The sequence below is a fragment of the Hemitrygon akajei genome, chromosome 15 (genome assembly GCF_048418815.1).
Source record: "Hemitrygon akajei chromosome 15, sHemAka1.3, whole genome shotgun sequence".
In the NCBI taxonomy this organism is placed as follows: domain Eukaryota; kingdom Metazoa; phylum Chordata; class Chondrichthyes; order Myliobatiformes; family Dasyatidae; genus Hemitrygon; species Hemitrygon akajei.
In genome coordinates, this window is record NC_133138.1 from 20,365,680 (window position 1) to 20,389,372 (window position 23,693).

Consider the following 23,693-nt stretch of genomic DNA (forward strand, 5'->3'; position numbering starts at 1 on the left):
CAAAGACAAATTGGTTTGTAGGTTAATTGGTCATTGTATATTGTCCTGTGTTTAGGCTAGTGTTAAATATGTTACATAGGTGGGTTGCTAGGCAGTGTGGCTCATTGGGACGGAAGGGCCTGTTCTGTGCTGTATTTCCAAATAAATATATAAAATAAAATAAATAATTGGCCTTAGATTTCGTTTTGGAGTTAGGGGAAGATGGAGGAAGTAAAGAGGGAATGAAATCACATTAAATTTGGAGATAAATGCATCCTACTTAATTAAATTACTTCACCTTTCTAATAAAACCCAACCAGTTAAATTTTGATGCCAATTAGTGATTTGTTTTAGCAAAGTTCAGTAAAGGTCAACAGTAATTTCTCACATACAGGAGACAAAGGTTTGAATGTCTAATATTAATTAGGTAGGAGAGAAAATAAAAAATGATTCAGAGAAGTGGATAAGTATCTTTTTTCGTTCTAAACCGATTATTTTTAAACACAACAAGAACGTCATTCTGATGGAAATCCCCGAGGAAAGGGACAGGTGGCAGGGAAGTAAGTGACAATATTAGGGGGATTGTGCAGGTCTTGCTTTATAGACCCCATCTGATCTAATGGATTAGGAGCAACAGTTGGGCCAAATGATTAATGACACAGGAGTGAATATGGACCGAAAGTGAGGTGAGTGACAGTGAAAGCAGAAGGGAGGGTGAAAGGTCTGAATGGATATTTGAAAGGAGAATATCTTGGGTAGTGCTACATCCTGAAACAAAGATGATGAAGTAAGAAAGGAGACTGGTATCATGACATGGAAGCCATTTAACATTCAAGTGGCTGAACGAGGAGTTAAGTTATTTCGATCACGAGATTCATTGTTGGTGATTCACATCTCTGTCAGATCATTCCTAAACAGCCATGAAGCTCCTACTTTACCCCCAAATCTCTGCGGTTTGTTGAAGCTTGTAAAAGAATGAAAAACATTGCTTCCTTTGGCCTGGCTCCAGGATCCATACAGACATCCAAATGGACCCTTTTTTTAAGGTCTACAAATTAAACTCAGAAGTTATTAATTTGCCACTTCAGTTCTCATTTAACTTTGTTGTTCTTGAAAAAAAGAACTTCAGCACTTTTTCTTTATTTTCAGTGAAGGATTGGATTGTACAGTACAGTAATAGACTCTTTCAGCCCACCTCCGTCATGCTGAACTTGACGACTGAGCTCACAACTTCTTTAGGTTTCTTCCCTATCACTAGAAGTGGAGGAGGCTGATATGGGATATCGAGGTATTCAAAATTACAGGAGTAGGCAATAGGAAATTACTTCCCCATAGAGGAGCAACCTCAAATTAAAGGGCATAAGTTTCAGATGAATCTGAGGAAGATTTTTTCATTCAGAGTGTGTTTGGAATCTGGAATGTAATGCCAGAATAGGTGCCAAAGGAGAACAGGGTGAGCTGCCTTGATGACTATTGCCCAGTAACACTCACATCTAGTGTGCTGAAATGCTTTGACAGTTTGGCCGTGGCTAGAGCTAACTCCTGCCCGAGCAAGAACCTGGACGTCTACAATTTGCATACTGCCACAACAGGTCCACATTGGACACAACCTAACTAGCTCTTCATTCGGATTTGGCGCACCTGGACAGCAACAAAACATATGTCAGGCTGCTATTTATCAACTTACAACTTGGTGTTCAACGCCATAATAATCAAAGAGCTTCAAAGCTAAGTCTCTGTGCCACCCTCTGCAGCTGGATCCCTGACTTCATTATTGGATGGCCAGAGTAAATGTGGATCAGTAATAACATCTCCTCCCCACTGACAGTCAACACAAGCACAACTGAAGGATGTGTGTTTAGGCCATTTCTCCATTCTCTCTACACTTAAAACTGTGTGGGCAGGCACAGATTGAAATCATCTCTAAATTCGCTGATAACATCACTATTGTTGGCAGAATTTCAGATGGTGACAAGGAGGTGTGCAGGAGTGAGACAGATCAGCTAGTTGCAGCAACAATCAATGGAAAAGGATAAACAGTCGACATTTTGGGCCGAGGCCCTTCTCCAAGGCTGAGATTGAAGAGGGAAAATGCCAGAAGAAAAAGGTGGGGGCAGGGGAAAGAAGCTAGCTGTAAGATGTTAGGTGAAGCCAAGCGCACGGGAAAGGTCAGGGCTGGAAAAGAAAGAATCCTTTAGAAGAGGAGAATGGGAAGGAGGAGCGGACCCAGAGGGGAGTAACAGGCAGGTGAGAAGAAGTAAAAGATCAGAGTGGGTAACAGAGGAGAGGTGGTGAATTACTTGTACCAGAAGAAGAAATCAATATTCATGCCATCAGGGTGGAGGGTACCCAAACGGAATATAATGTGTTACTCTTCCTCAATGCATAGGATCACAAAAGGCTGCAGAGCAGGGTAGACTCAGTTACATTACAGGCAAAACCCTCCCTGCCGATGAGGATATCTTGAAGAAGGAGGCATCCATCATCAGAAACTTACACTATTTGAGACATAACCTTTTTATGTTACTTCCATTGGGGAAGAAGTACAGAAGTCACACTCAACATTTTAAGAATAGCTTCTACTCCTCTGCCACCCTATTTCTGAACAGCCTATGAACCCATGAGCACTACCTTGTTATTCTGCTTTTGCTCTCTTACTTCTTTTTGTAACTTAACAGTAATTTTATGTCTTGCACTATACTAGTGCCATAAAACAACACATTTCACAACATACATCAATGTTAATAAATCAATTCCGATACTCACACATTTAAAAAATACCTAGACAAGCACGTGAATCACAAAGCATGCATGGCTGTGGACTCCGTGCTGGTAAATAGGATGAGCATAGCTAGGTATATGATGGATGGTGTGCGCCTGGCGGGCCAATGAACTTGACTCTAATCTGCTGAATGTTTCTCCTGAGGCAAAGTTTAGAATAAATAAACCTAATGAACACACAACTTGGCTGAATGGAACAGCATAAATGCAAACTTATTTCTTCGAAGAATTGTTTCCTTCCTATCACTTCTCAAGCTTCTGCTCTTGCTGACATTTTCCTGACAGCTGGACAATGCCTGAGAACTTATAGGGTCAATAAACCATTCCTCCATCTGCACCAACTATTTTGGTATATCTGAGATTACATGGATAATCAATATGTACAGATATGTGCAGAGAATTGCAGTGGGATAAAGGACTTGATAAGTGGTGAAAAAGGAGAGATATAGCAAAACAATGATGAATACGATTAACCTTATAAAACCTAACCCCAAACAAGGTCTTATCATTGAATCATAGTATGCGTGTTGGTAACTCAAATGAGTGGTTGGCAGAGCTTGTTATTTCTAGAAAAAAAATTATAAGATATTTTCACTGTGTTGAGGGAATATTTGGCTCATTAATACTCCAACTTGGTTTTTGCAATATGCAGTTGCAAAATGCTATTATCAAATCCAATGTCATTGTGTGTTTTAAATATAATAAACACCATGCTCAAGGCATGCTTGTGACCCAGAAAGTTTCTTTAAGGTAATTAACTACCTCCAATTCTATTTCTTTGTAAATCCAAAGCTTGTAACTGCATACAAATTACCCAAGTCTATTCTTTATTTAGAAATACAGATCAATAAAATTATTTCCATTCCTTAATATAATTTCTGATATTGTCGTAGCAGTCCACTCTTATCATTTAGCCTGTCAAACTACCTCATCTCTTATTTCAAAAAAAGGTTTGTGCAGAATCCTCCAGAGACTAGGCACAGCTTTCAGCTTTATACTAGTTTTATACTATCCTTTTCAATTCTGGTTTAGCTGAATCAGTTACTTTTGTATTAATCAATGTCATGGAGAGTGTAATGCTGGAAAGTACCAGCAAATTCATGCAGCACCCAAATGGTAAAAATGATTTGTAATTCTCTTGGAAAATTATTGCATTCAAATATTTGGAAAGCAGTTCTTTGTACACATGGAGCAGGCTTTTACAACGCCTTTATGTTTGGAGGGCAGTTGGGAGTATTTTGTGTGGTGTCTGGCTCGATTAAATGATATGACTGACACCGAGAAAAGCTTCTATTTAGATTCTGCTTCAAGAACAGCAGTGGTAGAATATCTTGCCAGTTATTTTTTTAAAATTTGTTCACTGCTGGAAATATAACTCATCAAAATTGTTCTCCTATTTACATGTCTTTCTCATCTCCTGTCATTATTGGGTTCACTGCAGAACTCTAAAATCAAAAGGATATTTTAAGCCCTATCCAATATAGTTACCTATAGATACAAGTGGCAGAACTTGTAGCTCGGTTGGAGATTTAGGCACCAGGTGAGATTGAAAGGTCAGGATGTCAAGGCCCAAGACAAGGTACGGGCTAATTAAGATCACTGCTCCAAGACGTTTACACAGCTCTGCACTGAACTATTGGACTCTCTTGTGGACTTCAGTTCAGAGCCACTATTTGCTTGCAGTTGATGTTTTTCTCATTACACATTGGATGTTCAGTGGTCTTCTTTTTATGGGTTAGTTTATTATTTTATGTTCTTATGGACATGATGTAGTTCTTTATTTTCTGCACATTGGGTGTTGGACAGTCATTTTTAAATATATATGGGTTTGCTTTTTGGTTTCTTTATTTTGTGGCTGCTAGTTCAGAGATGAATCTCATGGTTGTGTAATGTACTTTACTGTAGGAAGGTTATACTGTATCGAACTGCTCTTCAAGGACTAATTTATATCCCCATCCAGACCCTGAAGCGAGGTCTAGCTACTAATACCCACTATTTGAGTTGTGAGACCCCATTGCTCCAAGAAGGAGATACTTCCAGTAAGGAAGTAGTTTAAATACAGTTATTTTATTTTAAATGACATACATTTAAATTTAGCCAAGTGGTTCTGAACACTGAGAAAAGATTTCTGTTTTAAAAGACTTAAAATCTACAAAGGATTTCCAAACACAGGTACAATCCTTACGTACTAAAAGAACATACCAATGAGTTACAGAGGAATAAGTCGTCCATTGCAGACACTGAAGGTTGATGAATGCATTCGAGTTCTTCTTTCTGTCACCCGTCTTTCTGACATACTCCTTGTCATTCCTAATAATCCTCAAGACTTTCTACCATTTGAATTGCTTTGCTACTAGTTATCTGCACGTGATGTTTTTCAGGTACCTTTGCTGGGACAAAGTAATTCACACAAATGTTTTAAAAGCTACTGGGGCCAGAGATCCCAGACATCCAAAATTAATGCTATCAAGTCCCTGAGTGCATAAATATCCCAGCTATTGATTGATCACTTATATTTGTGACCATGTTTGTTGTGCTATGACAGTCTAATTATAGAATGGAGTCATAGGACACGACAGCACAGAAACAGGTCCTTCGACCCATCTGGTCCATGTCAAACCATTAATCTGCCTAGTCCCATCAACCTACATTCAGCCTGTAGCCCTCCATACCCCTTCCATCCATGCACCTATCCAAATTTCCCTTAAACGTTGAAATCAAATTGCATCCACCATTTGTGATGGCAGCTCATTCCACACTCTCACAACCCTCTGAGTGAAAAAATTCTCCGATGTCCCTCTAAAACATTTCACCTTAACCATATCCTCTATTTATAGTCTCACCCAAACTCAGTGGAAAAAGCTTGCTTGTACTTACCCTATCTATACTCCTCAACAAATTTGTATAACTCTGCCAAATCTCCCATCACTTACTACATACTAGGGAATTAAAATCCTAACCTATAACTCAGGCCCTCAAGTCCTGGCTACATCATTATAAATTCTTCTGCACTCATTCAAACTTATGTACATCTTTCCTGTAGGTAGGTGACTCACCAACGTCTTATAAAACTTCAACATAACATCCCAACTCCTGTACTCAATACCTGATTTATGAAGGCCAATGTGCCAAAAGCTTTCTTTATGACCCTCTCTACCTGTGACACCATTTTCAATGAATTACGGACCTGTGTTCCCAGATCCCTCTGTTCTACCACACTCCTCAGTGCCCTAGCGCTCACTGTATTAGACTGAGATTGGTTGGTCATGCCAAAGTGCGACATCTCACATTTGTCTGCATTAAATTCAAACTGTCATTTTTCCAGCTGGTCCAGATCCCACTGCAACCTTTGATAGTCTTCCTCATTGTACCCTACACCCCCAATCTTGGTGTCATTCACAAATCTAGTTAATCTAGTTAGATTAGATTAACTAATCTAGTTAATCACATTATCATCCAGATCATTGATATAGGCAATAAGCAACAACAGATCCAGCACTGATCCCTGCAGCATACCATTAGTCACAGGCTTTCAGCCAGAGGGACCACCATATCTTACCACTCTTTGACTTCTCCCATCACTCTTTGGCTTCTCCCATGAAGCCAATGCCTAATCCAATTTACTATCTCATCTGGAATGCCAAGCAACTGAACCTTCCAGACCAACCTCCCATGTGGGACCTTGTCAAAAGCCTTGGTAAAGTCCATATAGACAATATTCACTGCCTTGCCTTCATCAAATTTCCTGATAAATTCCTCAAAAATTCTATAAGATTGGTTAGACACGACCTGCCACAGACAAAGCCATGTTGACTATCTTTAATCAGTCCCTGTCTATCCACATGCTTACAGTATATAGAATACTTAGAATATTTTCCAATAACTTTCCCACTATTGATGTTAGGCTCACTGGCCCATAATTTCCTGGCGTATTTCTAGAGCCTTCCTTAAACAATGGAATAACATAAGCTATCCTCCAATCGTCCAGCACCTTGCCTATGGCCAAGGATGTTTTAAATATCTCTGCCAGGGCCCTTGCAATTTTGGCACTAACCTCCCACAGGGTCTGAGGGAACACCTTGTCAAGCCCTGGGAATTTATCCAGCCTAATTTGCCTCAAGACAGCAAACACTTCCTCCTCTGAAATCTGTTTAGGGTCTATGACCGTGCTACTACTTTGCCTCATTTCTATAGACTCTATGTCCATCTCTTGAGTAAATACAGTTGCAACAAATGTATTTAAGATCTCTCACATCTCTTTTGGTTCCAGGCATAGATGACCACTCTGATCTTGCAGATGACCAATTTTGTCCCTTGCTATCCTTTTGTTCTTAGTATATCTGCAGAAACTCTTAGGATTCTCCTTCTCCTTGTATGTTAGAGCAACCACACGTTTTTCAGCCATCCTGATTTCTTTCTTACGCGTTCTCTTGCATTTCTTATACTCCTCAAGTACCTCACTTGTTTCTCCCTGCGTATACCTGCTATGCACTTTATTTTATTTTCTTAACCAGTACCTCAATATCCCCCTTGAAAACCAAGATTCCATAAATCTGTATTCCTTGCCTTTTATTCTGACAGGAACATATAGAATCTGCACTCTCAAAATTTCACTTTTGAAGACCTCCCTCTTAACAAGTACATCTTTGCCAGAAAACAGACTGTCCCAATTCACATTTGCTAGATCCTTTCTGTTAGCATCAAAAATGGCCTTGCTCCAATTTATAACCTCTACGCGAAGGCCAGACCTATCCTTTTCCATAATTAACAAATCTAACAGCATTATGATCACTAGAAACAAAGAGTTCCCCTACACAAACTTCTGTCACCTGCCCTGTCTCATTCCCTATTAGGAGATCTAGTATCACACTCTCTCTTGTTTGGACTTCTGTGTACTGATTATGAAAACTTTCCTGGACACATCTGAAGTACCATCCAGCCCTTTTATGATATGGGAGCCCAAGTAAATATGTGAAAATTTAAAATCACCTACTCTCAGAAACTTGTGGTTTTTGCAACAGTCTACAATCTCTGTACAAACTAGCTCCTCTAAATCTTGCAGACTTCTGAGTGGTCTATAATATAATCATATTTATGTGGTCACACCTTTCTTGTTCCACAGTTCTACCCACAAAGCCTCACTCAATGAACTCTCCAGTCTGTCCTGTCTGAGCACTGCTGTGACATTTTCCCTGACGAGTAATACCACCACTCCCCCATTAACCACTCCCCTTCGAGCATGTCTAAAACAACAAAACCCCAGAACACTGAACTGTCAGTCCTACCCTTCCTACAACCAAGTCTCACTAATGGCTACATTGTCAGAATTCCACGTGCTGATCCATGCCCTAAGCTCATCCACCTTTCCTACAATGCTCAGATACATTGAGATACATGCAGCTCAGAACATTAATCCAACAATGCCCAACCTTTTGATTCCAGACTTTGACTGTAGGCTTAATAATAACTTTCACCACAATAACTCCACTATTTGTTCTGGAACTCTGGTTTCTATCACCCTGCAACTCTAGTTTAAACCAACCACCAACACCATCGCGCCACTCCCCACCTCCCCTGTGCAGCACCATCAAACTTACCTGCTAAGGTATTAGTCCAATCCAGGTGCCAACTGTCCCTTCTGTTCATGTCCTGCTTTCCCTGGCAGAGAGACCAATGATCCAAAAATCTGAACTCCACCCTCCTGTACAATCTCCACACCACATGTTAAACTGTATGATCTTCCTATTTCTGGCCTCACTAGCATGTGGCATGGGCAGCAATACTGGCATCACAACCCTGCAGATCCTGTCCTTTAACTTAGCACCTAACTCCCTGAACTCACTTTGCAGGACCTCGTAACTCCTTCTACCCATGTTGGTATTGATGTGAACACACTCCCACTTAAGGTATGCTCTGGACTCTATCCGAGATGTCCTAGACCCTGGCACCTGGGAGGCAACGTATCATCTGGGAATGCCATTCTCATCTACAGATGGTTCCCTTAAACAATGGATTCTCTATCCTGACAGCTTGCCTCTTCTCCTTCCTTTCCTTTTGAACCACAGAACCAGAGTTGATGCCAGAAACCTGATCACTCTGTTATGCCACCGCCCCCAACAGTATCCAAGGCAGTATATGCCTGTTGTTGAGGAGAATGACAACAGGGGTACTCTCCACTGGCTGCCTAACCCCCTTCCCCCTCCTGACGGTCACCCAGTTACCTTCGCCCTACACCTTAGGTGAAACTGACTCCCTTTAGTTCCTGTCTATGAAACCTCAGCCTTCCGAATGATCTGGAATTTACCCAGTTCCAGCTCCAACTCCTTAACGTGGTGTGTTAGAAGCAGCAGCTGGATGCACTTCTTGCAGGGGTAGTCATCAGAGACACTGGAGGTATCCCTGTCTTCCCAGATCCCTTAAGAAGAACATTCCATTATCCTGCCTGGTGTGCCCACTGCTCTAAATGTGCAATAAGAAAAGAGAAATCACAAAAACAATCTACCTATGACCTATGCCTCTCTTCACAGAAGCCAAAGCTTCAATTCCCTACTCTGACACTGGCCCACTCACACAATGGCCACTCCACTTAAATTTAACTTCTTTATATTGAATCCTGCAAAGTGCCTAATTATGTGTAATCGAGTGTCCCCTCAGCAACTGAGATGTGCAAAATGCGCTGGCTGTTCCTGCTTTCTTCTTTTAAACTCAGTCTCCCTCTATGCAATCGAATGTCTCCTCAGGAACTGCGGCACACAAAATGTGCTGACTGTCCCCTCACTACTTTTAAACTCTCCTCCTCTACACAATCAATAATAGTACGGGTATTGATTATAACCAAAGTTTTGATGACAAACTCTGCCAGCTTCTTCAGGGCTGATGCCTGGGTAAATCTAGTCCAGTGGTATTTGTACCCCTGTAGTCCTCATCCAATCAGGCTACCGCTCTCCCACCTTGTTTACAATCAAATTCCAATTCTTCCTCAGAGCACAACGTTTGTCTTTGTTAAAATTCTTTTCCTCTAGTTTAATTTCAACGGCTTCCTTCACCAGGTGGTCCCAAAAGCCATTGCCATGGTACAGCAGTTTTGTTCCATCAAAGCCAATCCTATGGTCTTTGCAAATGCAGTGCTCTGCTACTGTCGATTTCTCCGGATAACCCAAATGGATACATCTCCTGTATCTTTGATGTGCGTTTCCACCGTGCATCCCATCTGGCCAATATATATATATCCACTGGGTGTTTAAAAATGAGATGACTCAATATAATCATTTCCTTGGATGGTCTTTCAGTTTAAAATCATCTTAAATCTGGAAATACACCCCATGTTAAAAATTCAAAGATATTCTCTTTTAGGTATCCTAAAGTATGCCATCAGGAAGACAATTATAATTTGAGCCACAGGGTTTAGATCAATTATTGATTAAAATGGAGGGTTTCTACTCTCATTGCTTTTACCTTGGCAGGTGTTAACTACCATTTTCATTTGTAATTTCTAGCAATCAAAACATAATAAAGACACCCACTGCTCCTGGTAAAGTTAAATTAACCTGAAATGATGCACTTCACATTTGAGTTGCTTTCTTCAGATCAGTTTTGATGAGTGACAGAGAGGGGTATAATATCATGCTAAGATTTCAAGTGCAATGTAAATAAAAGTACTGAGTGAGTCACAATAATGTTAAATTTGATTTGCATGGAGAACAAAATAGTTGCATTATTTCTAAGATGACACAGACTGGATTGTGCACTGCAGCAGTGCAATAGCAAAGGGTCTCGATGTAAAAAAATAACCCAACCAGTTCTTCCCCAGTTGATGAATACCAAATCATTATTGCTTTTGAAGGGGAAAAGTTATGCTGCACTAAAATATATATACATGTAGAATTAATGAGTATATAATGTTGTTAATTATATTATTTTGCCTGTACTGATATGGGACAATAATGCTCTGACGTTTCTGATAACCAAAATAATTACACTCGGTGGTCATTTTATTAGGTATTGTACACCTGCTCGTTAATGCAGATATCTAATCATGTGACAGCAACTCGCCGATCCTGCTGATTAAAGTGTCCAGGAAGATTGAAATCAATGAGGATGAGAGTGGAATGCGAGCGGGTGTTCAGCATTGTCTGCCCGTGAGTGAACAGTGTCTCATTTCCACTCCCTGCTGCTGGAGGTCAGGGCCTGTGTGACTGGTTTCTCTCCTCATTTTCAGTTGCTGTTCCCAGAGGACGGTGCCTGAGTCGACTGGTCTCTCCCTCTCTCTTTCACTCGACGCTGCTGGAGGATGGTGCCAGAGTCTTGGGTCATAGGCAAGGTTTAATCAACACAGTTTTTGGATTGGATGATGTCATGTTCATGTTATGATGTGTTTCTGGTTGCTACTGTTTTTTGTTGCTATTTTGTGCGATTTTGACTGGGGTGGACAGTCAACAAACAACGCAGTGCTAGATTGAACTAAACCGAGCTGAAGTTGAACATTTCTGGACTGTTTTGTTTGGCTCTGTGGTTTGCTGTTCTATATTTTGTGTTTTTTGCTTGTTTTTTGTCATTTGCATGAATTATTCCTTTGTTTTGCATGTTGGGGGCTTGATGTTTTTCTTTGAATGGGTTCCACAATTTTCTTTATTTCATGGCTGTCTGTGGGAAGACGAATCTCAGGGTTGTATACTGCATACATACTTTGAATCTTTGAATAGATAGTATATATATATTTCTCTCTATTATAATTTATAATATTTTTTATACATTGCAGTCTACTGCTGACATAAACAACACATTTCACAAGATATGTCAGTGATGTTAATCCTGATTCTGATTCTGAAGACCTGGTTGAGCTCCAAATGAACAACTTTAAAGAAATTCAGAGGCACACAACTGCAGGCTTCAAGTGACAAAGGGACCAGGCTTTCTTTCATTATTACAGCTGGAAATATGCCATATCAATTTCTCATTTACCTATTGGATATTGCTTCATACTCTTAATTACAGTGGAAAAACTTTTGCTAATTTCATTGTGGAGTTGCTAAGAGTTCAACTTGTAACTTTATTTGTCACCTTCATTACTCGTTGCTTTAAAGAATCCACCAACCGACTTCTTATGCTTGATATGAATCTTGACCTTTTAGTGCAATGAAATTTTGAGGTTCTAATTATTTTGATGTAACACTAGCAAGGATAAGTGTTAATTAATGATTTTTTTTATTCAAAGAAACTAGCCTCAATGTTGGTATCAAGCAGTGAATAAGGTGATCAAGAAACATTTTTCCCAATCTATTATAGCAACAGCAAACACTGCAAGGTGCATTGATTGACATGACTAAAGCAAAAATCCCAAACCATTTTGCAACTTTATGTCATGCAAAAAAAAAGATCCCATCCTTAGAGAATAGCTGATAGATGACAGTGTGACAGGGTAATATTCCTCACTGTGATTTCATCAATAGGATATCTGATGGACACCAGTAGTAGCACTGATATTTTAGCTATGGTGCATCAGAGTGTGTTGTTACCATCAGGGAGGAGGTACAAGAACCTTAAGATCCACACTCAAAGTTTTAGGAACAGCTCCTTCCCCTCCACCATGAGATTTCTGAACGGTCCATCAACCCATGCATACCTGACTATTTTGTTCTCTTTTTGCATTACTTATTTATTATATATTTCTTTTTGTAACATAGTATTTTTATGTATTGCACTGTACTACTACTACTACTGTAAAACAACAAATTTCATGATATTTATCAGTGATAATAAACCTGATTTTGATTCTGTGTGATAAATGAATGCTGAGGCCTGGAAGTTGGATTTTTTTTTGAGACAATGACACAAAAGGAAGTCAATTTTCCCCAGAATAACTTCAAGATGTGACATTTTCGAATAAAATAGCATCCACTGGGAAACTGGACCTACGCTTTTGGGTGCGATTCACACAAATGCATTTCACCTAAGATGAATATATCTATTAATCTACTTCAACAGTTTTTAAGTCTCTGCATTTCAAAGACCCTTTACAGCAGCACGTTGTTGGAAAGTCAGGAGAGTTTCAGTACACTTCATCTCAGGGGATGGCTGCAGTACCCAGTTATTACAGTCAAGTCCAGTCATGGGGATACGAAATACAGTGGGCAGGATTGTGCACTGGCCAGCCTGTTCCGCTCCACACTAAATACTCCTACACTAAACACTTCTGTCCATCATGGCCTTGATGACTTAATTTCTCCCACTCTCTGGCTTGATGAGTTCTATTTATTTACAATGCTAAGAAGTAATTCCTCCTCATCTCCATCTTAAATGAGTGACACCTTATTTCATAATTTCATATCACATAAAAGGAGGCCTTTTGTCCACTATTTCAATGCCATCTCTTATGGCTTTATTCGTTATTGAAAAAAAATGCTCTACTGACATTGGGAGATTGACAGACACTCAGCTGACTCCTACTCAGACGTTCTCCATACAGAGTGTGCTGCAAACAAAGTTGAATGCTTTCTCCTGCATTCAGTTGCTGATGTACTAATTGGTGCCTAAATCTATTGCTGACACTCCATTACTGCAAAGGTTTTAATGGTCATGGCCCCCACGACAAAGAGTAGGCCTGGGACCTTTGAGAAAGAGGGAATGATACACTCATCAGCAAAGAGCCCATTCCCAAAGAATCTCAAGAGACACTATGCCCTGTCTGGGCCTCACTCATGAACATACATGTGTGTCATTTCATTAAACTTAGTAGTTAGTTTCAACTTTAGCTACAGACCAATAAAGTGCAAGCTCTCTCCAATTTTAGCTTTATTGTGATACCTATGGAGACAGAAAAAGACAACATAGCAAAATCTTAAATGGAAATTATTTTTCCTGTTGTGATGAGGCTAGTTAAGGATCAAACACAAGGCCTGACAAGCACACGAGTGTTACTTTTGGGAAGTCTAAGGCTCTCTTAGGCTGAGCCTTTGCATCAAGGATAGCTTTCTCTGAGAGGGGCTTTCCGATGCCTGCTGGAGGAAATCTGTATCTCAGAAATCACTGTTACCTTATAGAGCATGCGTTTTATACCAGCTTTGAAGTACTGGTCTTCAAACACTCTTATCCAGAGATGGTCAAAGGATGAGCTGGAAGTTGTTGGGGTGAGCTGCAGGATTGTGGTGGGAAACACTGTGAAAAGTTTGGAGCATTGACAGAATCTTCTTTGATATTGGGTCTATTATAGGCCCATTACGTAAAATCACAGCTTGCATGTCACCACGTAGCCAACACTGAATGAGGCAAATTCTTGAGGGTTTTCAAATGTGAGGAGGATGCTGCTCAATTCCTTTGGATTGACCGAGTCAATATACTGTTCAATGTACTTTTGGAGTTACTGTGCTGCCAATGTGATGTCCATTGAGCTTCAAGGTGGATTGACTGCACACAGTGATTCTGCAAGCAGCTCTCCACCCACTAACAGGAGATGGTTGGGGAAATCTCTTGCGATAACTTTTGCATGTGGTGGCAGACAACAGGAAGTTCCTGATTTATCTCCTGCTATCCCTTCAAGATGGTGAGATTATAGTATTGGTTATGCCCTCCTCTTACTGGATGTGCAAGGAGAAGTTGTGAAGTCCTGACTGGACTGATGTTTTGGTCCCTGTAGCCTACTAATCACTGATAACAGCAAGAATATTGAGGAGATGAAGTAAATTGGTGTGTAAAATTAATTAACTGATATGGGAATAGATAGGTTTGGAAAGGGAATCCAGGCCTTTGAGCCTCAAAAGCTGGAAGTGTCAATGCTCTAAGCAAAAAAAAAACCAGATATTGCTGGAAACACTGAGTAGGTCAAGCAACTTCTGTAGAAAGAGAAGCAAAGAATCTCTTTCCATAAATGCTGCTGAGCAGCATTTTCCTGTTTTTATTTCAGATTTGCATCTGCAGATTTTTGTTTGGATTTTCAAATCAAAACAGAGAAAGGATTTGGAAACAAGTCTGAGAGTTCTGAAGTTGAGGTCTATTGTGACTGCTACACTAGCTTATGGTATTACCTATTTCAACCATCCCCTGAAATCTCAAGTAGACTAACATTTTTGAAACTGCATTGGTGACATAACTGTGCCTATGCAAGTTCAGTATCCTGGAAGAACCTTCACAATTGCAATTATCGACGGCGTTTTATTTACCTTCCTCACAGTTCTCGCCTTTAAAGCCGGAAGAGCAGGTGCAAGTTCCAGCTGTACAAGTTCCGTGGCCACCACATTCAGGATCAAAGCATTGTCCGATAGGTACATCACACTCAGCTCCCTTCCAGCCACTGTAGCAGACGCAGTTCCCCTTTGCGTATTGTCCATTCCCACTGCACAGCACGGGACAAGCAACTGGAGAAGCACAGATTGAGGGGGAAAAGAAGCAGACAGACAAAGAAAAATTAATGCTTTTATCTGTGGTGTCCATACACTTCTGTAGCAAAATGCATCATGAAGCAATAATTACACTGAGTTTATATTCTAAACATATGTAATTAAAATTAACAGGATGTAGAGAGGACCAAGTGTCTCTACTGTGATGGAGTCATTTTCATGGATTTAATTTTGACAAATGGCATACAAATTCAGTGAATTTTCAGATGTGTTTAGTGTGCTCTTCTGTTTTAGGACACTGTTCCTTGCGTGTACTTCACAATGCATAGAGTCTGAAACATTTTGATCTCCTGCAATGTTATAGTAACAATAGTATAAATAGCATTAATTGGGTAACTGGGACCATTGTGATTTATGGTAATTTAGGAAAGATTGGTGAAAATGTGATAGAATATAAGGTTGATTTTAGCTATTAGAGGAATTATTGTGAAAGTAGCTGACAGTTTGCCAACCTGCCTGAGCATCAGACTGAAAAGATTTTAATTCCCAGAAACCAAATGAATCCCCCAGCATGACTCCTACTTGAAACTCTGATATTGATGATGGTGGCTTGATGTTGGTGAAAGTCAAGAGTGGTGGGGGCAGAGTGGATAAGGTGGGCAAGTAGATTCTGGACCCACCTCATCAAGGTAAGTGAATGGAACAGGGAAGGGTGATAATGGAAGCAGGAATATTCAAGGGCAACTTGTGACAAGCAAAGCCCGATATTCCCTTCTGGCTTATCAAGATTGCATGGAACAACTAATATCTTCTAGTTACCATAAGACATAGCAGTAGGAATGATGAATTGTTGATGTACAGGACATGTTTCACTCTGTCAAGCTTGGTGATGGTGTAATCATAGAAAAGAGTACAGTAGACGTTTCAGGCCGAGACCCTTCAGCAGGGCTGGGGAAGTCAAAGTTAGAAGGTAGGCCTTCTAACCTTCTAACTCTGACTTCTCATTTTTTTAAGGGACTCAGCCTGAAACATTTACTGTATTCTTTTCCATTGATGCTGCCTAGCCCACTGAGTTCCTCCAGCATTTTGTGTGTGTTGCTTGGATTTCCAGCATCTGCAGATTTTTCTCTTGCTGGTGATGGAATTAGGCGAGTTGTTTTGCTAATGCCTATGGTTTAAAACCACTTCAGTGTTGCTGGTGCCCTCAGTTCATGTGGATGATAGGTGGTTAAAATCAAATCAAAACCAAACCAGTTCACCTCTGAGACCAAGGTTAAGACATGGTCCAGATGGAAAGTCGAGGAGAATGAAAGTCACTTTTTTTCTGACAGTTGTCAGAATTCCAAGTGATTCAATGCTAATTCCAGACAAACCTGAGGGGAAAAGATCACTCTCAGAGTGACACCATTTAGAATTCAAAGGTGCACTAAGATATAATTACAATATGATGCTTCATTATGGATTTAGTGTTCACTTACTCTGAAAAAACATCAGTTCCTTCTGTTTAAATGGTATATTTCAAATGTGCTGGAGACATGAACATTTTACTCATTTTCTACATTGTGACTGTACATTTAGTGGCTCTGTGTCACTCCATATTTATATTTTATGATAAACTGGCATGCTCAAAATGATTTTTCCATGGAAATGACATCACCACATGTAGCACCAAGTTGCAATTTTAGGAATACGTGTTATTATAAACAGCGAGTTTACTCTGATTGTCAAATGGATTTTATTACTACAATTTCCAGCCAAATTTTTTAAGTACAACTTTTATGCATTAAATTTGACACTCAGCATGTTGATCTTAACTGTTCATGTTTGTGCCTGTTGATCTACTGTCTTACTGCTCTTCCATGAGAGTAGGAGAGACATTGTTTGCCTTCATCAGCAGATTATGTACAGGAATAGTGTCAAAATGGCGCCTTTCTGACCTTGTATCAGAAGCAACACAAAATACTGCTACGACACGGCTTGCGAGAAAGGCACAAATCAATGAGGCATCCCTAACAGAAGGAAGGGTTGTTACCAGGTGTGTGCCATCATGTCCTCATGAACCTTCGGGAGTGCTGTGCTGAAGCAAGCAGCAAATTCAACAACATGTAATTAATCCGCTGCGAATTATAATTGATTTAGTTAAAAGGAAACCGTATTCTCTTAAAAACTAAACTAAAGGATGCTGATGTATGTTTAAAAACAAGACAGGTGACCCTGGAGAGATCAACAAATTTAAATTCACAGCTGTTTAATTAAGATTTCAGTGAAGTTGTTTGACTTTTTTTGAGGTTGTCTGTGATTGATGAGGATAATAATTTTAAACACCTGTAACTGAGCTTAAACTGCAGTAAGACTTCATACATGCCACCTCATTCACTAAACAATAATGTTGCCAAGCAAATACTTTTGGTTTATTACATCTGCCAGTGTTCTGTGCATAGCTGAGTGGTAGAGTGGGCAAAGTACTCACCTCTTCACACTGAGCCCTTCGCCCGAGGCAATTATTAAGAGGCAGGTACAAATACAGGTAGGGAATGAAATATAGCTGGCAAATGTTCTGCATTTTGGTGTCCCATATGCCAATTTACTCCTCCCTCCTACAACTGGGGTCTTACTGGTGTCTAATGGTTTTAAGTTTGCCCACTCACTCTACATGGGTGATAGTGATCACCATTGGGAATTCACTTAATCTTTGTATATTTCAACTTGGGGTGATGACAATGTTTTGATCCACTTGGGAGATATACATTATCAGCCTCAAAACTTGTACAATATGAGTTACCTCGCAAATCTTTCAACTGTCCCATCAAGGTGACTCTCATATTTCTCCTGCATTGCCCTATTATTTTGCAATGTATGAACTGCTCATGGGCTCATGTAGACAGGGAGAGGGTCAGTGTGATGTTTTGACTCCATAAACAGCATCTCCCTGACTGATGTACTTTACATTGTGCCCGTGGGAATTTACCATTACCCATGTACTCCTTGCTTGTATTGGGTGGAGTGGGGTGTCAGTGAGGGAATGCAGTTTTGCCAAAGTAGGTTTAAGTCGCTTGGGAAATGTCTGACATAAATAATACAGAGGCAAATAATACAAAAAGAAAACCTACCCTTGTGCTTAAATTTAGAAAAATGTCGCCGTCCTTGAGTAGAAAGCCATAAACAAACAAGAATGCACAACAAAAATAAAACAGCAAACTCAGCATGGAAACCAATATCTGAGAAGATGAAGCTTAAATACATCTGTACCTGGTAACAGCTTAACCCGGCAAAGGAGAACCTTCCTCTTTCAAGGTAACATATTAATCCATTTGAAGATATTTGAATTTTGGTTATGATCAAATGGTTGGATGTGAAAATTAAGCTTTAATTCTGGACCAATTTTCACCCAGCCACTGCCTGGTTAAGTTGCTGCAAGGTACCACATCATGGGCTGTTGAAGGACCGAAAGCCATCAGTTCTCTAACAACAAGTTCCCCATCATTCTCTCCTCTTCTAAAGAGCATGATTCATACTGAAGCATGGTCTTGGTGGCAATAACAGCCACCCAATTCCTCACCCAAGGAATTATATATGTGGAATAAGGCAGTGACTGTGGAAAGGAGTGGTGAGGGATTGGACATTGCAGTCAAGACTGATCCAGTCCCCATCTGACAACAATATGTGCACATTTTTCAATAACATCCATTAGTTAATAACTGCAAGCAATATCCATGGTGGAATTTCTATTTTCTTTTCTCATCTGGGGCAGTGAGGTCAATTGGGTGCCCTCACTGTCACATGGACAAAAATTGGCAAATTTGGGCAGAATCAGTAGTTTTCACTTTTCTTTTTTTTTACATCACTAGTCAGTACACTCATTCACAGACCAGCAGAGACCCAATTTTACAAATTTGTATAAGCATAAAAATTTTGACCATCTAAATTGTTAACTTTAGGGGTAGACATTTAAAAATTGCAAAGAAATGTATACTGAATATTTTCTCCCACAGACAAATTAATTTCATCATTTCATTCTAGTATCGGTATTAGTATTGGCTTATTATTGTCACATGTACCAAGATACAGTGAAAAACTTGTCTTGCATTCTGTTAATAGAGATCAAATCATTACACAATGCACTGATGCAATCTAACCCAAAACAATGTTAAACTAATAAACTGAAGCTGCCTTCTAACTTGGCATATATACAATGTAAAATACTTGGCTTATCACTTAGCAACATTTGGCTGCAAATATTGTTTTGTGTACCTTGCATTACAGATTCAGAAAATGATGTGGACCCTAAAGTGGGCCATTGTTCGTATTCTTAGATTAGTAATCCAGACATCTAACTCACAGACCTCGAGGCCCTCTTCATCATTTAAATTGACTTTGAAATAAAAATGAGAGACGTGTTATCATGAGGTCAGAAAACCAGCAGAATTTGCCTTTTAATTGGAGAAAGTTTAGATATGATTTTATGGTCTATTAACCGATACATTACAAAACTGATTATGTAGATATTTATAATGGAAATTACTGGAAAACTCAATGGCATATTGGAATTCTATCAATTGGGAAAATGGGATGCACTTCATTGGAATGCTGAACTTGGAATCAATGACAAGCTTGTCTAACTGTTTGATAAAAGAATTACATCCAAAGGCATGATAAATATTGCTGTGAATTTGCCACTTTTCTTGTGTTAGTCAAAATATTATCTGCAACTACAAAATGATGAATTTGGTATGTTTAGAAAATAAATGTCCTTCTATAAATTGTTTTAGAAACTCTTATAAAACAGTATTATTTGAGGCCTGCTTCATTTCCCAGCTCAGCTGTGTTCCAGTGGTGAGACTACCTAGTATCTATGCTGGGATTCACTCTGAAATCTGCAAACCCATTCATTTCAATGAATATTAGTTGACTGCAGAGAAGCAAGGTAAGTTACTTAGTAATCATTTGTTTAATGTTTCTAATTATTCAAGTTATTTTTGTTGCTTTTTTATCAATTAATACATTTTATGGATTGTGTATTTCAGTATTTAGAATAATGGGATTTATTAGGAGCATACAGAAACAATTAAAGTGTTTTACATCTTTGAGATAAGGTAAAGGTGAAGGCACGGCTTTTCCACCTTCGAAAGACCTCAGAAGTCTTTTATAGCATTTGCTTGCACAGGGCTGCATACATCACCTTGGTCAGTTGACCACCTTGCTGAAAAGAATTTAACTTTTCAAATGTAGGAAACCTCTTTATGGCATGTCTTTGTACTGTAAACATCTGTGAAAAACCATAGATAGCTATTTCCAAAATACCAATTGTTTCTTTGATTGCTCCTCTGTTGAATTAAAACTACAGTATACTAGAAATATTCAGTAGACCGATCAGCAGCTCTAAGAGAGAAAAATGGCAGCATTTCAATCTTCGATGAAGAGCAATTGATTTAAAAAGTTAATGCTGTTTCTCTCTCCATATGTGCTGCCAGACCTGCTGAGTACTTCAGCATTCTCTGTTTTTAATTCATATTTCTGACATCTTTAATACATTGATTTTTGTTTGCAGTATTGTTGTAGACTCTGAACTCCAAGATCATTGCATACTGATGTCCAAAAATATGCAAAACCAAATGCACTCTTCAGCATGACAAATGAACATCTTCTGCAGTGAATCAATACCCAGGAAAGGACAGAGAAATAAAATAGACTTTCAGCATCTCAATCTGTACAGCATTCAGCTTCCACGCACATCTCACCTACCAACTTTAAACTGATTGTGCTCACTGTTTAGAATCTTTTCCTAGATCAAATGCTTGGATTATTATTTACCTAAATGAACAACAAATTATATCTTTTCGTATTGAATTGGGAGCAATTATTTCGGCTGGTTTTCTGATATGATTTCTTGTTGTCTGTCCTTATAATTTTAAGTCCATTAAGATGAAAGAATAGATGAGTTTTTTGACATAGTGCTGGAATTGAGCATTTTGAGGTGGGCTACAGTGTGGTTTCCGTAACATCTGGACTTCCATCAATATTTCCACTGATTTGTATTAACCCTAACATGGGTGGACATTCCAAATGTCTTTTATTCTCTTCACTAGTCGATTCTGTTCTGCCTGCAAGAATGATAGCTAAATTAATGCTAATCGGTGCTATGTGATGAAGACAGAAATTATTCTGTGGTGTATATTTCTTCTCCTCATCCTAAATTTCCTTATCCAAAAAATATACTATCTCACCAAGGAACTTTGAACAGATCAATACAATTTGGGGCTTTTATAGGCAGGACTTACTGTGAAATGTTTCTCTTATTTGCAGGTCTGTCAGGGAAGACTTAACTTGGTGCTTTACACTACTTTAGTGACAAGTTACCATGAACAAAATATAATTTGAAAACAAATAGTTATAATTTCTAACATTATCCCTAAAATATATTTCCCTTTTACAACATCAAATTGTTAATCATGAAAAGATTCCATTATGCATGCAGCAGAGTTAAATGGCCCTCACTTATTAGTAAGATATCAAACTGTACCTTTTGCACAATCAGCCCCATGGAATCCTGGGAAACAGTGACAAACTCCTGACACACACTCTCCGTTGCCACGGCAATTGTGAGGACATTCCTGCACAGAATCTGATAATATCATAAAATGGTTAGTAAACAGTTTCTACTCAGTGAATTTTTAATACTTGAAACTTTCCATTGTAACTTAATGGCCTTTTGTTCTGAAAATACAATGCTTAGTGAGACAACATATGTAGATGCCAAGAACTTCTTGTTTCGGCATGAATTTCAAGAATTGACAGGTCATTCTGGTCCAGAAACAGAGTTAACAATCGTTTTGTTCACCTGAAGAAACTGAGCTGAGAAACAGCACTCACCGATCCACCAGTGTGACATTTTCATTTTCTACAATTTTGTTGGATTTGATTGAAAATGTCAAGTTAAGGGCATAAGTAAGCACTAGATAATAAAAGGCAACTTTGCTCATCAAATCTGTTCCTTCGACTGACCACGTACAATTTGCCATCCTGTGGACTTCATCCAACTGATCTAATCTCAAAGGGAACATTCTTCAAAATTTCTCCCTGTGGCTTCAAGATAATTAAGCTTAAATCCAGAATATCTTACTGATTTTACAGTTTACATTATTCAGTCTTAATCAGCTACTTTCCTCAGATAATATTTCCATGATCTCAGCAGTACTTGAATTATCATATTGGGTAGAGTCATTGATCACTTCTTTTATTTATCTTTAAAACACTCATTTCCATTCTCTGCGAGATATTTAGCAATTAGCACAGAACTGTGGCTAAATCTGAAGACAGATTCCAGAGTGTGAGCTTGAATGCTAATTGACTGCATAAGTCAGTTTCCAGGTTTTTAATCCTCTTGCCTTCTTCTTTCAAGTTTGGTCACATTTGCACTTGTATTTCCACACACCAGAATAGAAGTCATATATAAAAAAAATATAGGATCTGCTCCAAAACACTACCAAACAAAGAAAGTAAAAGAATCAAATGACCTTGTGTTTTCTTTATTTTGTAGGAATCAGTAGCTGTGCTTGAGATGTTGAAAATGAAGAGCAAGTATCAAAAGGAATCAAACTTTAAAAAACATAGCAAAAAGCACTGGAATCACACATTTCTGCTTGGAAAATTAGCAGTTTCTATAAAATCTCTTGTTGCTTCAACACAGTTGCTACTGGTGAAGATTACTCCTAGCATGGATGGACATCCCCAATTCTATTTGTTATCTGCTCCACTGACCATGCATTTCTGTGTTGTATGCAACAGCGATCACAAATTTAATGCTTATCAGTGCTGTACAAGGAGGATAGAAACTGCTCTGTTGGGATGATTTGTCCTCCTAATCTTAAGCTTCGCTACCCATAAAAAGACGTAGCTCCTCAATGAAACAGGATTGATTATGAGGAGGGATTTTCATTTGTTTCTTCAGGAGTTTGAAATTTAACCAGAAATGGTGAAGGACATTCTTTGGTGTGAACTACTTGAATCAGTACACACCAGGCAGAAAGGATAAAGCAATAATGGAAGGACTTACGAGGAGTAAAGATAGGGTGAATGCACGCAGGCTTTTTCCCTTCAGATTTAGGGAAACAAGAATTAGAGGTTATAGTTTTAGGGTGAAGGCTAAGTATTTAGGGGAAACATCTTCAGTCAGAGGGTTGTGCAAGTGTGGAATGAGCTGCCTGTAGAAGAGGTAAATGCAGGTTTGATTATAACATTTGAAATAAGTTTGGATAGGTACATGGATGGGAGGAGTTTGTAGAGACATGATCTGGGTGGAGGCAAATGGGACTAAGCAGAAGATCAGGTCGGCATGGACTAGTTGGGGATAAGTGCCTGTATTTGTGATGTGGTACACCACGATTCTATGATCGCAACTAAATGATGTCCATACTTTATGGCAAAACATGAGATGAATATTATGAGTCAGAATTCGTTGCAAGCAGTGAAATAACTACAGTCACGGTAGACCTCATAAAACTCACAAGGCAAAGATCTAGTGAATGGTGTGGTGCTAACGTCCTCTTTTATTGAGTTTTGCTATGAGGAATCAATTCCTAAGGATCCACGATGCCCAGTAGT

General features: G+C 39.1%; 1 protein-coding gene across 13 annotated transcripts in view; it reads right to left on the bottom strand.

Moving 5' to 3' along the window:
- Window positions 1-23,693, bottom strand: part of tenm2a (teneurin transmembrane protein 2a) — a 2,964,155-nt gene that overhangs the window by 113,283 nt on the left and 2,827,179 nt on the right. For all 13 annotated transcript variants that reach the window (XM_073067293.1, XM_073067288.1, XM_073067292.1 and 10 more), the window contains 2 exons: window positions 21,613-21,714; window positions 14,916-15,110 (listed from right to left, as the gene is read on the bottom strand). In XM_073067293.1, coding sequence (XP_072923394.1) covers window positions 14,916-15,110; window positions 21,613-21,714 — 297 coding nt within the window. The remainder of the gene's footprint in view (window positions 1-14,915; window positions 15,111-21,612; window positions 21,715-23,693) is intronic.